The 12,769-nt window shown below is 40.0% G+C and overlaps 1 protein-coding gene across 1 annotated transcript; it reads left to right on the top strand.

Annotated features, from left to right (window-relative positions):
- The first annotated feature begins 4,023 nt into the window (after nucleotides 1–4,023).
- On the top strand, nucleotides 4,024–11,452 carry zfand5a (zinc finger, AN1-type domain 5a). The gene is made up of 6 exons (XM_030143135.1): nucleotides 4,024–4,257; nucleotides 7,681–7,842; nucleotides 8,398–8,500; nucleotides 8,626–8,711; nucleotides 9,239–9,367; nucleotides 9,492–11,452. Exons 2-6 carry the CDS (start codon nucleotides 7,683–7,685, stop codon nucleotides 9,638–9,640), a joined length of 627 nt encoding a protein of 208 aa, XP_029998995.1. The 5' UTR covers nucleotides 4,024–4,257; nucleotides 7,681–7,682; the 3' UTR covers nucleotides 9,641–11,452.
- The last annotated feature ends 1,317 nt before the right edge of the window (nucleotides 11,453–12,769 follow it).

Here is a 12,769-nt window from a genome sequence, read left to right as displayed (position 1 = left end):
CATGAAATGTATTACATTGTAATACACTGCATTGTTTTCTATAATGAAACCAAAGGACAACATGTTTGGCTTTGGGAATAACACATATTCTATGTTACCCATGAGTATTAGTGATTTTCAACATTTCAACTATTCTCCATATTTATTGCTGTATATAAACTAAACAAATGAAGATTTAAACATGTAAATAAGCTAAGTTTAATACATAGCAAAACTGATCCTGAACTTCCAATAATCATGCAGACAGGCCTCCTCTGTTCACAATGTTTTTTTTTTCTTTCTACTCAAGAGGCCCCTCCATCTGGGGCTACACATGAAGTTGAATGTGGACAGAACAGGGTGGGGAGCAAGTTTTGAGGCAATGGTTTTAGTCAACCTCAGTGCAGAGCTTATCAAACTCCGCACACAGCTTATGTAAATGGATAAGCTGCCATTTCCACCACCAGCCTCTTTATCAAGTGTCTCACCACACTGACGCCAAACACAGGCAAGCTGTGCCTTAGTGTGTATGCATGTGTGTGTGTCGGATGGGCCAATATCTGCCTGGTAACTACAGACTGGCTGCTCCAGATTCACATAAGTAATCCTCACACACGCACAACAAACAGGGTAGCTATGAATTGTATGCTCTCGCTGTCATAGCAACATTGCCACTTTCAGCTCACGTGTATGTGTCATGGCTGTGGAAAGGGATCTCTCTAGCCCCCCTTTCAATAGTACAACCACCACCAGCTCCACTCTATCTACCCACCCACACACACTTGCTGGTACCAAGACCTACAAACACACACACAGGCATGTTTAGAGCCATAACAGCACAGAGACGAGGGGGATGGGTAACGATACACGACACCTCCCACTCTCTCCTTAGCTGCCCCCTCCCCTCACTGAAACCCATGAACCTTCACATACTAAAAAGACATACATTTACATTACACATGCTCCTTCTTTCTGCTCATACAGGGCCACCATTAACAAAACAATCACACACAAAGACCTCAGTGTCAAACACAGACAAGGTTTTCCTTGGCTTCCCCCACCCTTCCTGTGCTTTCTTTACTCGCATAAAGAAATAGAGGCTTATGTCTGCACAATAGACAGCTGTGTATCAAATATGGAGGATAATTTGCATGCATATGATACAAGATTTTTAACAAGCATTGTTTGCATTTAACAAAATACTATGAAGGAAGTCACTGTGTAACAATCCTTGTAAAACTGGCTGCTGGTCTGTCAGTGGCTTTGAATATCTTCCCATTATATACCATCTTTGATTACGTTATTTGATCACACACTGTTACTGGAACCACATAATAACATGTTCCTTGTTTTTAAGGATATATGGTGTGTACGAACTGTATGCAAATAGCTTTTAATCTATAGCCTTTGCGGAAAGGATAAGTAAAGAGGACACGATAACCACCAAGTCATAGAGAATAAGTTAATGATAGTTAGTGTTAATATGATGTTCAGAGCTTTGTTTGTGAGTCGTCATATAACAAAGAGCTTGTAGCTGACTCATATAGCTACAAGTATCCTACAGTTAGAGTGACTCAGATAATCACTAACTGGATTATAGATATAAAAGATCAACAAACAGAACACAGCTGATCAGGGACTGTGCTATTATGAAGCAAATATACTTACAACTCAGTAGCAAGGTCGCTAAAACCACACAATTATTTTGGACAGAGAGAAATTCTGAATTTGAGCAAATATTTTACTCACATTTGCATGATGGATGTGTTTCATATCATTCAATAACAACAATACAGCCAACATACCAGTACTTCCATTATAAACCAATAAAAGCTCTGTGACCGATTGTGTGGAGAACAAAAACAGACAAATACCTTATGCTATCATACTTTATTTTGTTACACCATAAAAATCCAAATATGACTTTGTTTAGTAAAAGATGTTGTTTTCTGTTGCTTCCATTGATAGATAACACACATTTTTATAATAAGGTTATGAAGAAACTAATTTTATCTGTTTGAAAATGAAAATGAAAATGAAAGAAGCAGAGGAGATTATTCCCTCTGGAGAGTTTGGGGAATTTCTTGTCTGGCCCACAGGTGAAGTACAGACTTTTAGCATTAAAATGCATCCTGGGTGACCTGATTAGTGGCCGTTAGGGCAAGGTGTGAACATATTCAGGACACATTGAGATTCAATGACTCAGGATGCATATTAATGCAAGGCATAAACATGGCTGTTCTTTTACTTCCACCTGGATACGCCTTCTTAAGGTTAAAAATGAATTCTGGTTTGAGCTGGAGCAAACAGACTGTACCAATAGCTTCCAGGCCTCTGAGTTTCCATGAATCGACACCTGTAGAAGACACTATGTTCCCTCACAAAACACACATGCACACATACACACCAGCCTAGTCTTGAGTGTTTGTTTTCTTTTCAATGTCACTTGTAGTGCCTGGGGATATGGGTGACGTTATTCTGAAACAGTAGGAAATACGTTGGGACTTGTTCAACCTGCAGGGCAAACTATACAGCGTTCAGTACACATTACAGGGGAATGAAGGTACATGTTTTTATATTTCACAAAAACATGACCAGTAGATGTTGTGTTCTAATGGCTGTTGGTGTTAACACAATTCAATTCAAATAAAATTCATAAAACATAACCAATGGATTTGTCTTATGTAGCATGTAATATAAATAGTTTGAGATCAGCCTCTTAAAGTAAATATTCTCTTATTATGTTATTTATTCATAATAAACAAGATAAGCGATTTAGCCTTGAGCTTGAAAAGGCCCAGACACTAAATAAATAACATGAAACTCTACAGGTACCAACAAATTTAGAGATAAATATTATGATTTCAAGCCACAAGTTATCTAGGGCAAAGTGAAGATCTAATGATAAAGTAATACCTGCTCCTTACAAAATAAAACCCTACATTATTACTCATTTGTTTCATCAATCTTAGTAAAATAGGTTAAAGCAGACATTTACACTGAATGAAAATAACAATACACTTTACACAAATTTCAAGTTGAAATCTGAAGAAGAAACATCAAAAAACTAATTTATTCACATTCACAAAAAAAAAAAAAAAAAAAAAAAAATATATATATTTAATTTGTACCGCAGGATAATCAAGAGAAAAAAACAACAACCACTGAATTCCCTGTAACATTTTTGAAGACATGACTGTTCTACTGGTTTTGTCTTATTTATTTTAGGCATTTATATATGATCCTTTATATCTTTTACTGGATGCTATTTTAATTCATTGTACATGTTACAGTAACAACAAAGAATGTTTTGTAGCCCTGTTTCCTATTTGAGTTTGAGTGTGAGCTAGTAACAGGCTTAATACATCTATTCTATTCTATTCTATTCTATTAGGTCAGAGTCTCAGCCCTGTTTACCATTTGTTTGTGTATAAACTAGTGACAGCCCTACATTTCACAACTGGTTTTTAACAGCTGTATGCCCTGAAAATACTCTGATCTCTTGGAACTGCTTGGCTGTTATCTTTTGTAACCTACCACAAAACATGTTTACACTCTCAACAGTGTTTATGAAGGTGGGTGGGCAGTCAAGTGACAGCCTCAGCTCACCAATAACAAACAAGCTTGTATATCTTCATAGTTTACAGTGGTTTTGTTGACAGAAATAGTGACATAAATAATTAGTAGTCTGCTATAGAAGGGGGGAAAAGAGGCATTCCCTGGTGATTACTCGCTTATTCGTGTTTTTCTTTATTTTAATTTCAGTCATGTCAGCACCATTATTCATCTGCCCATTCATTTAGGCCGATTACTCAATAAAAAAAAAAAAAAGATTCGTGTCCTTGTAGGAGGATGACGAATAGATGTGTAATAACGCAACATTGGCTTTGCGCAGGCGCAGACACGTCTAGCCCCCGCCGCCCCGCCCCCCTCCTCGGTCTCAGAGAACTGTAGTTATCGCTCGGGGGCTCCGCGCGCAGCCAATGGAGACACGTTGTTTTACCCGTGACATCATCCGCCACTCCTCTTACTAAAGAAGGAAACAAACATCCATCCAGAAGGAACGGGACACGGAGCGAGAAAGAAGGAGAGGCAGGAAGGCGAGGAAGGGAGAGGTAGCTAAACACTATCTGAACCAGCCTGACACGGAGGACGGCGCCGTAAACACTGCTATAAAAAGGCAGAGGAGATCCACATAAGGACCCGTCGACCGTTTTTCCTGCCAACACTAACGTCTACTTTTTCTGTCTGTCGTGAAACTTCATCGATTTTTAGCAGGTGAGGATCTGGGATTATTCACGTTTAAAGGATAAAAATACGACCCGAACTCCGTAAGTAAACACGGAAAAGGGTTTTAACGCTAACTAAGCTGATGTTCGGTCATGGCGACCTTTAATGGTGGATTGAAAGGTCAGGTGATATGTGCGTGTCGGTTTGTGTGGTAAACAAGCCTTTTTCTTCGTCCGTCTTTTGCTCGTTGAAGTTGTCACCACCATCTCCTCCTCTTGACTGGAAATATCACAAGTACTCGAACGTGACTCCGTCTGGTTTAAGAGAAAAACAAGGGAGGGAGCTAGCTTGTGCTGTCTGTTTTTCTATTTGCTCAGAGCTGGGGGATGGGGGAACCAAAGCCAGCTAATTCCTGTCTAGAAATAGAAAATTCATAAGCCGAATGGCCAAGAAGAGCAAGAGTAGCTCTAAAATTACAACGGAACATTGGCTAAAATATTAAACGACGTCCCGGTACATCGGTACGTGTTCGTCAAGTGTTTGCAGTAGTTTCCACCTTCGAGAGAACAACGCTGGGTTGGTGTTGTTAAGAGCTATTTGGCTCCACCAATTCGTTTCTAAGTACTCAAGAGTGGTTATATAATAGAGGTTGTGCACACTGCTTCACTGAAAACATGTAGAAAATGGTTATTAGTTAATGTGTTCCGAGAACTAGGAGCTACAAAACGATGTACAAACAGGAAGCAGGGAGATTGCAGACAAAGGAAGAAAGAAGAAACAAAGGGAGCAGAGACCACACTGTCTAGACTGAGGAGGATTTTTAGGAAACATATGTGCTGCTGCTCTGTATCGCTCTCATGCTGACTATTTGTACCATCATGTCCTTTTTATAGAGATTATTTACTGCTTGTAAGCATACAGCAGTGGTCTTTTTCTGTTCTGTCCTTCAGTGTGACTCAGTAGTTTTCAACCCAGCAGGGCCTGAAATATGAGCTGAGCTTGCGGCTGATAAAGGAGCACAGTCTTCCCCTTTTGTTGTCTTGAGATTATCTATTACACGTTTGTTTTTCAAACTCAATTGTCAACCCCCTCAGATACTTAAGAGTCCAATTTCGAGCCAGACCAGTTTTCACCATTTATTGCTGTGAGTTTTGGGGGATTTCAAGGAGGGAAGTTGGTGGTGGGTGACTGTAGCTGGTAGTCTGCTCTGTGTTGGAAACCCCCTGACTTACCCTGTTGGATGTGCTTGACGATACTCAGTGGATTGATTATATTACATTTCAGCATACTATCCATGCTTGGAAGCAAGACAGGTTGTTTAGTTCCCGAGCAAGCACGTAGATATCACTAATCAAGCTTGATGGCTGAATACCTCAGTTGATGGCAACAACATTAACACAGAGACTATAGATTTTAACATGCATGTATTCAGTCCTATTTCAAGGGGATGTTTTAAACTCTGTAAGACCAGTGATTTCACCATAATCCTGTTCATGAGAAGTCTTCTCAGAAGCTAGGTTAATATGTCTGCTGTTGATCTAACAGCTGGGCCCAAACGTGACAGCTGAGCCACGCTGACTATTGTTCCTTTGTGTCAGAAAGTAAACGTCATAGCTCATCTGTAAGCAGCTAAGGCGCTTGTTACATTTTCCAGTGTTTATTGTTGTTGCCTGATGCAATTAAGTTTGATTTTTGTTGAATCCATTGTCATTCATGTCGGAGAACCAAAGCCTCAAATCCCAAAATGTGAATCAACTGTCCTAGATACACAACAGAAACTGCTGCAGTTGGGTTTAAAGGGGTTGCCGTCTGCGATCGCATTAAGAAAAAGTCTTTTTGAGCTACATGCTGGCATTAACAACCTCAACCTCAGTTCTCCTGCGTGATATTTTTCTGTAGTCAGCAGCTGAGCATGTGACACAAAGGAAGAGATGGGCTTTGTGGGCTTTTCCAAGGAAACCCTTTGTTGACACAGTGGTGAGTGCATGCAGGGGTAAAAAAAAAGAGAGGTGGCAGTAGGAGAGGGGGTGGCTCGGGATTTAATAGCACTTGTTGTTTGCCGATGAGGTCAGGACACCTCAACTGAACTGACAGGACGTTCTGAAACAAGTGCCAGCCTCTCCAGGAACATTAAGCTCCTGCCCTGTTTGTGTCTGAGACCAGAATACAAACAAGCTTCACAACAACGCAAGCAAGCAGCTGCTATGTTGCAGCACAACAGGGCCAAAGGTTGTTTACATGGGAAATATGATACTGTTGCTGTGTGCTGGATTTTGCTGGATGGATGAGTTGATCAGATGATTTGTAAAACAGTCCGGACAGGACTGGCAGACAGGATGCCTCTTAGTCAACTAATCTAAGCCTTCCTGCCTGTCTGTTTGTTCATTCATCAAGGTGTTTTTGTACTGCTGCCTCAAAGACAGCTTCTCCCATTACACAACTTCCTGCTGTATTGCATTGCAGCAGAGCAGAGCCACGTCATAGGGCTTCACATTTTCACATAGAAAAGTTTTTTTGGGAGGGTAAGGGTGAGGAGAAATGACGTCAGAAGTTTTGAAATACCTTTTGTGGTTAAAAACCACAAGTAGGGAGGTGGAGCACTCCTGAAACCATGACCTACTTTGTTCATCTTCATTCATTGGCTCGTCTTTTTCTCACAGAATTGTGTATTATTTACCTGGTGTTTTTTTCCTGGTTTTTCATAAATGTGAATCAGAGCTCCCTTTTTATGTGCAATAAGAAGAAGTGATTGGTCTGAGGGTGTGTGAATTCATTATGAAATCATTCGTAGTCATATAAAAATTGTGAAACTGAATGATGATGCTATCATTAGTCTTCAGTCTTTGCTCTTGGCTTTGCGGTAATTTGTGTTCAACAAGCCGACATAATAATGTACTTTTTCACTTGTAAGCCAGTATCGCAATGGCTATAATTAGTTCCAGAAAAAGGGAGCAGCTGATAAGTTAGTTCCTAAAGTTAGTTCCTAAAGTAGTAAACAGACATGAAAATGTAAGATGGTCTGTAATTTAATTTTATTTTTTAAATAACCATGTCAGCTGTTCTCAGGACTAGACAGGGGTGGGTTGGTGAAAAGGGCTGTCGAGCAGTGAACAAAGCTGTGGGACTGGATAACTCTTGCCAAGGTGCTGACCAGAACAGTGACTGTTGTTTGTTCTGTGGACTTCCTGCTGAGAAGCGTTCATTACTGTATCCAGGCCAAAGGGCGAGTCAAAACAGACCGGCTTGCTGTTGTCAAATTTTCATAACATGGCTCTTCTGTTATCTGGCAGCTCTGAGTTTCATCTGAACTGGATTGGCAGGACAGCAGGCTCCTTATAAGGAAATGATTCCTGTAATTGAAGCCATCAAAGTATTCATTTGTGTTTCTCAGTCACATGGTTGTGCATAAACATGGCTTCTCTGTGTGAAGCATTCTCACACACACTCTGTCTCTCTCTCTCATTCTGTTAGCAATGGCCCAAGAGACGAACCAGAGCCCGGTGCCCATGCTTTGTGCCACAGGCTGCGGTTTCTATGGAAACCCAAGAACCAATGGTATGTGCTCTGTATGCTACAAGGAACACCTGACACGGCAGCAGAGCAGTGACCGTATGAGCCCCCTCAGTCCTATGGGTAAGCACAGCACACACACAAAGAAAAAACAAAATGTAAAAATAATTCCAGTCGTTCAGAAACCTCAAGCATGCCATGTAAACAAATGAACAGATCACATCATATACTTAAAGATACAGAGGGACAATAAGACAGCAACTTTGTTATGAAATACAACCAGTTCTAGCACAGTCAGTATATTTTCCCAGCTCTCCTCCACTGCCCTCCCTCTTTGTTTTTCCACTCTGTGTAATGAAAGACAGCTGTTTTCTTCATGACAGTGTTCAAGGTTAGGGGGGTGTTGACTCCTTCAGACATTTCTAAGGTCAAACATTGAAGTTTCTCTCACAGTGATATTAGCAACCTGTTAAAACATGCCTTTGAAAACAAGGCAAACTTATTATAGAGGAGAAAACTCAACCTGGAGTAGAGCTTTAGATAAAAATCCACAAGGTATTCCTGGTATTATGAGAAGATGGTAATAATAAAAGCCTTATCTTTGTCCCAAATCAGTTTTCAGTTGCCTTTGTTTTCGTTTAGAGTTTGGTCTGATGATTGTTCCCTGTTGTCATTCAGGTTCAGCTGCTAGTCCTACCTCAGAGGCTTCTGCTATCCAGAGACTAGAAGCCAGTCTAGCCAAGGTTGATGCCTCTCCTGCCTCTTCGCCAGGCATGTCTAGGTGGGTACTAGCTGTGTTTTGACCATTGCTAGAGATTATTCATGTTTCAGAGTCAGAATATTTATGAACTGCTCTCTGGTTAATCCCATATCTGTAGCTCATGCACCTTTTGATTATACTTTCAGAACTGTTCAAGGATCTCTCCCTGTGACTCAACAAATGACAGAGATGAGCATCTCAAGAGAGGACAAAGCAGAACCCCTAGAACCTGGTAAATACTCATCCGTTCACAGAAAAACAGACAGAACATAATTCACATTTGACAGACACAAAATAAACACACGTGCAGTGACTGCTCTCATGTAGGCCTTTTTGGGCAAGTTGCCGTCTCAAACCCTCCGTGACCACAGTTTATTTTAGAGGCAGTGTTGCATACCTTAGATCCAACTGTTGGTTTTACTTACAGCCTCCAAGAAAGAGAGGCTACCTAAAAATAAACTTGTTTAAAAATACCTCTACACCAGAGGGCATTCTCAGATTTGATGGTCCCTGCCAGCAGCTTTCTCAGAGTAGTGTACTATTTTCTGCCAAGAACAAGAGAAGACAATTTATAGATAAGGCATTTAGAAATTACCATGTAGATAGTCATTAAGGACAAAAGTGCACCATTTCAGTCACCAGTGTGTTTATATCTTAAACAAAAATAGGAAACATCTGATGCTTTTGCAAATTAAAGATCCCAGATAACAAATGAAGCTTAGAATGACTGAGATTCTTGTTTCATTGTCTTGTGTGCAGTTGTAAGCCAGCCTGCTGCTTCTAGCCCTGCCCCAGTAGCCTCTTCCTGCAGTGAAGAAAACAAGGGAGACACCCCCAAACCCAAGAAGAACAGATGCTTCATGTGCCGCAAGAGGGTGGGCCTTACAGGTGAGGAGAGGGGGTCACAAAGGGACCACTAATGCCACAGTGTTATTTTTAGTTCTAGTTTATGGAGAAAAAAAAAACTATGTATTGTGTATAAACTTTTGACCTCTGATTGTTTTGCTTCCAGGGTTTGACTGTCGCTGTGGCAACCTGTTCTGTGGCATCCATCGGTACTCTGACAAGCACAACTGTCCCTATGACTATAAAGCTGAGGCTGCTGCCAAGATCCGTAAAGAAAACCCAGTGGTGGTGGCTGACAAGATCCAGAGAATATAAGTTTGGCAAAACAACAGTGGCAGCGATGACAACAACACCTTTGACACCTTTGGAAAAAGACTGGAGTATGAGTGCGAACCTTTTGAGATGATCACTGGCATGAGTGGCTAAGTGAGGATTACAAGGACTTGATTTACAAAATTGCAACCTCAAGAAAAAAGAAGAAAAAAATCCAGAAAAGATCCTGTCTGAGGGAGATGCATGAATGATCACTTTTCTCCTCTTTTGATTAATTCATTAGTTTGTTTTATCCTATTTTCTGTGGTGTGACTTTACCGCTGTTCAGTCCTTTTTTTAAGAATATGTATCGTCTTATTAAGAGCAGCCCAGGGTAACTGTCCAGGATATGCTGTGCTCCTCTCACCCAAACCAGGCGCCATTTTGTGCCAAACCGTAGACAGCCATTTCACCCATGACCCCGTCACGTGTCAGATATTGGCGGGTCTTTCAAAGCATTCAGACGACACATTAAGAGTCCGCACGCGTTTTTAACTTCTTGTACTGTGTCCGTTGGTACTGGAGTCAGTCAACATTTTGGAGAACCGTACAACTGTCCCCTACTGTGCACAAGGGGCTTTGTTACTTTGTCTCTGTCTTTCCTAGCTTTACCTACCTCACAGCTGCTGTGTTAAGCTTTGTTGTTTTCCCCTTTTCCTTCATGTGTTTTCATCAGCTTTGACCCCAGCAAAATAATGGGTCATCTCACTCTATCCACTCTTAAAAGTCGGCCTCGATGACCCTCTGATCAGCATGTCGGTGTTGACTTTGATCGGTCTGATTGTGACGAGGCTGTTTTGAAATGGTTGGAGGTATCTGCTAGACAGGGACAACGGTTTATTCCGCAGTTTACTGAATCTAAATATTCACAATGGACGCTATCAGTAAAGGAGTTCCACAGATTGTAATCACAGATGCCTGGTGTAGGGCTGTGTGTACTGATGTAAGTGGCCTGGGTGGAGGTGTTGCACCCTTCTCTGGCAGGCCTGGTAGGTGGGTTTAGGCTACTTTTGTGTAAGGGGCATGAATGATCGGGATAAATGCATGAGTTACTCTTAATCAGCATTAGTATTTCAGGAATAATGTAAAAGAATTTGGCATCACTCAACTAGAGTTTCAGACTTTTATTTGCTGAAAGACAATGTTATGTTCTATTTGTTATTTTTTTTCCTTTTCCATTGATATTGTACTGACGTTAGCGCATGTATTCAGTGCATTTGTGGAATTAGGGTATGTGAACCATAATTTTTTTTCTTTTTTGTTTTTTTTTAAGGCGCTAACAGAACGTTCATGTGAGCACAGAGTGTGTGTGGGAGTGTTGTCCCCTAACCCTATTGTCTGTGGAGCTACCCGGTTTATCAGCACATGTTTACAGAACTACAGGAGCATGCCAGAGCTAGATTTACAAAAAAATAATAGATACCAAGATTAGATGTAACTTCTCATCCGTCTAACAGCTATCGGTCTGTGTGTCTGCTATAGAGCACTGTAGAGACGTGTGCGTGTGTGTATTTGTGCGAGTGCATGTGCACATATCTGTGCAAAGTGTGTTTTCATGGCTGCCTGAACACATTGAAACCCATGTATGTTTGTGACTTGTGTTGATCCCCCCTTTTCTCCCCTGTAAGGATGTTTTTCATTTACAAAACAATTGTATGTATCCGTTTGAGTTTTTGATTCTTAGTTATATGCAAATTTGTACAAAAAATTAAAAAACAACAAACTGTGTTGATATTTATGTATTACATATAATCTTGCTATCCAGCATTACAACAGAATAGTATCATGTAAATAAAACTGTACAGAGAGACATTACCACGTCTTCTTGTGTGCTGACTTATATTTTTACCATTTTTGCCTGAAGAAGTTATGTTGTGGTCATGTTATCAAGGTGACGCAAAAGTGAGTGTGCTCATGTTAATGAAACTGTGAAAGGCAAAGCAGAGGACAAACGCATTACATTTTGGAGCAGATCCATAAAAAGGGGCTGAATATCACTGTGTATTATTGTGAGTTGGTCACTTCTTTCACTGGGAGTCTGAAATCAACCATTAGAAAGTTCTATTTCTCTATACAATTTTTTCTATGCGGTCTATCGCTATGTGATCAAAAAATATATTGGTGCTGCTCTAATTCTTTAACAAATCTTTTTCCTCAAAAAAGTGTATACCACCCCTTCCTTTTAACTAATCTATCAGAATAATCATTATCAACAAGAAAATTTAACCCATAAAGACCCAAACAGCCACCAGTGACCTAAACCATCCACTGATCTAAACTGTTTAATACCTGTTGATCCACTAATCCTATCAGTACATGTAAATAATTGGTGTAAAATACAATTTTTCATGTTTTCATGGTCATCTGATATGACCCGTTTGGACATTCAGAGACTCCGTAGTGAACATGGAAACATCATCATCTACAACATTTATTCACCAGTAAAACCCATTGAGTTGGATCAATGAATCAGTGGATGGAGACACTTATTTTTACATTCAAAGATTTGCTGAAAAAGTCACTTATCAGTTTTCTGTGTTTCTGATTTAATAACCTTTGAATTTACTCTGAGCTTTTTTATGAAAATCTGCATGATCAGTAAATGTTGAAAAATAAATGATTTACACTGAAAAAATGCAAAAAACAGAGGATAATATTATGATAAATAGTGATAATTAGCTTAAGAAAGGTTAAATCTACTGAAAAATTAATTTGGGAACAGATACAGAAGTCACACTGGGTCTTTATGGGTTAAATATAAAAACAGCCCAAGAGGAAATATTCATTTTTCATAGGATTCAACAAAAACTACACAATCATGAGTTCACCACACAGCTCTGACTGTACTATTGAACTACAACACTGGTCTAAGTATGACCTTGTAGATTTTCATTTCTTGCTATTGTAAAAATCTCATTGTGTATTGTAGTATGTTGGTCAAGGCTCCTGCTTGTTTACGCCACCATAACACACTAATCGGCTCTTATTGAGAAATCATACTTCTGGTTCTGCTAAAAATCTAGATTTCGAGTACCTTACTGCAATGAAAACATTAAGAATATTCTGGAAAGTAGAACCAACACAAGATAGGAGTGAATACACCGGTACTCATTTCAGTCTGGACTAAAGTAG

Source organism: Sphaeramia orbicularis, chromosome 9 (genome assembly GCF_902148855.1).
Source record: "Sphaeramia orbicularis chromosome 9, fSphaOr1.1, whole genome shotgun sequence".
Taxonomy (NCBI): domain Eukaryota; kingdom Metazoa; phylum Chordata; class Actinopteri; order Kurtiformes; family Apogonidae; genus Sphaeramia; species Sphaeramia orbicularis.
Note: the sequence above shows the minus strand (reverse complement) of the source record. Positions and strands in the feature narration are given on the sequence as shown.

What these genes read in the sequence shown, in the direction of transcription:
- zfand5a (XM_030143135.1), top strand. Translation starts at nt 7,683, where the DNA reads ATGGCCCAAGAGACGAACCAGAGCCCGGTGCCCATGCTTTGTGCCACA. An exon ending in TCTTCGCCAGGCATGTCTAG is followed by an intron (nt 8,501 to 8,625) that starts GTGGGTACTAGC and finishes TTATACTTTCAG; the next exon opens with AACTGTTCAAGGATCTCTCC. An exon ending in AGCAGAACCCCTAGAACCTG is followed by an intron (nt 8,712 to 9,238) that starts GTAAATACTCAT and finishes TCTTGTGTGCAG; the next exon opens with TTGTAAGCCAGCCTGCTGCT.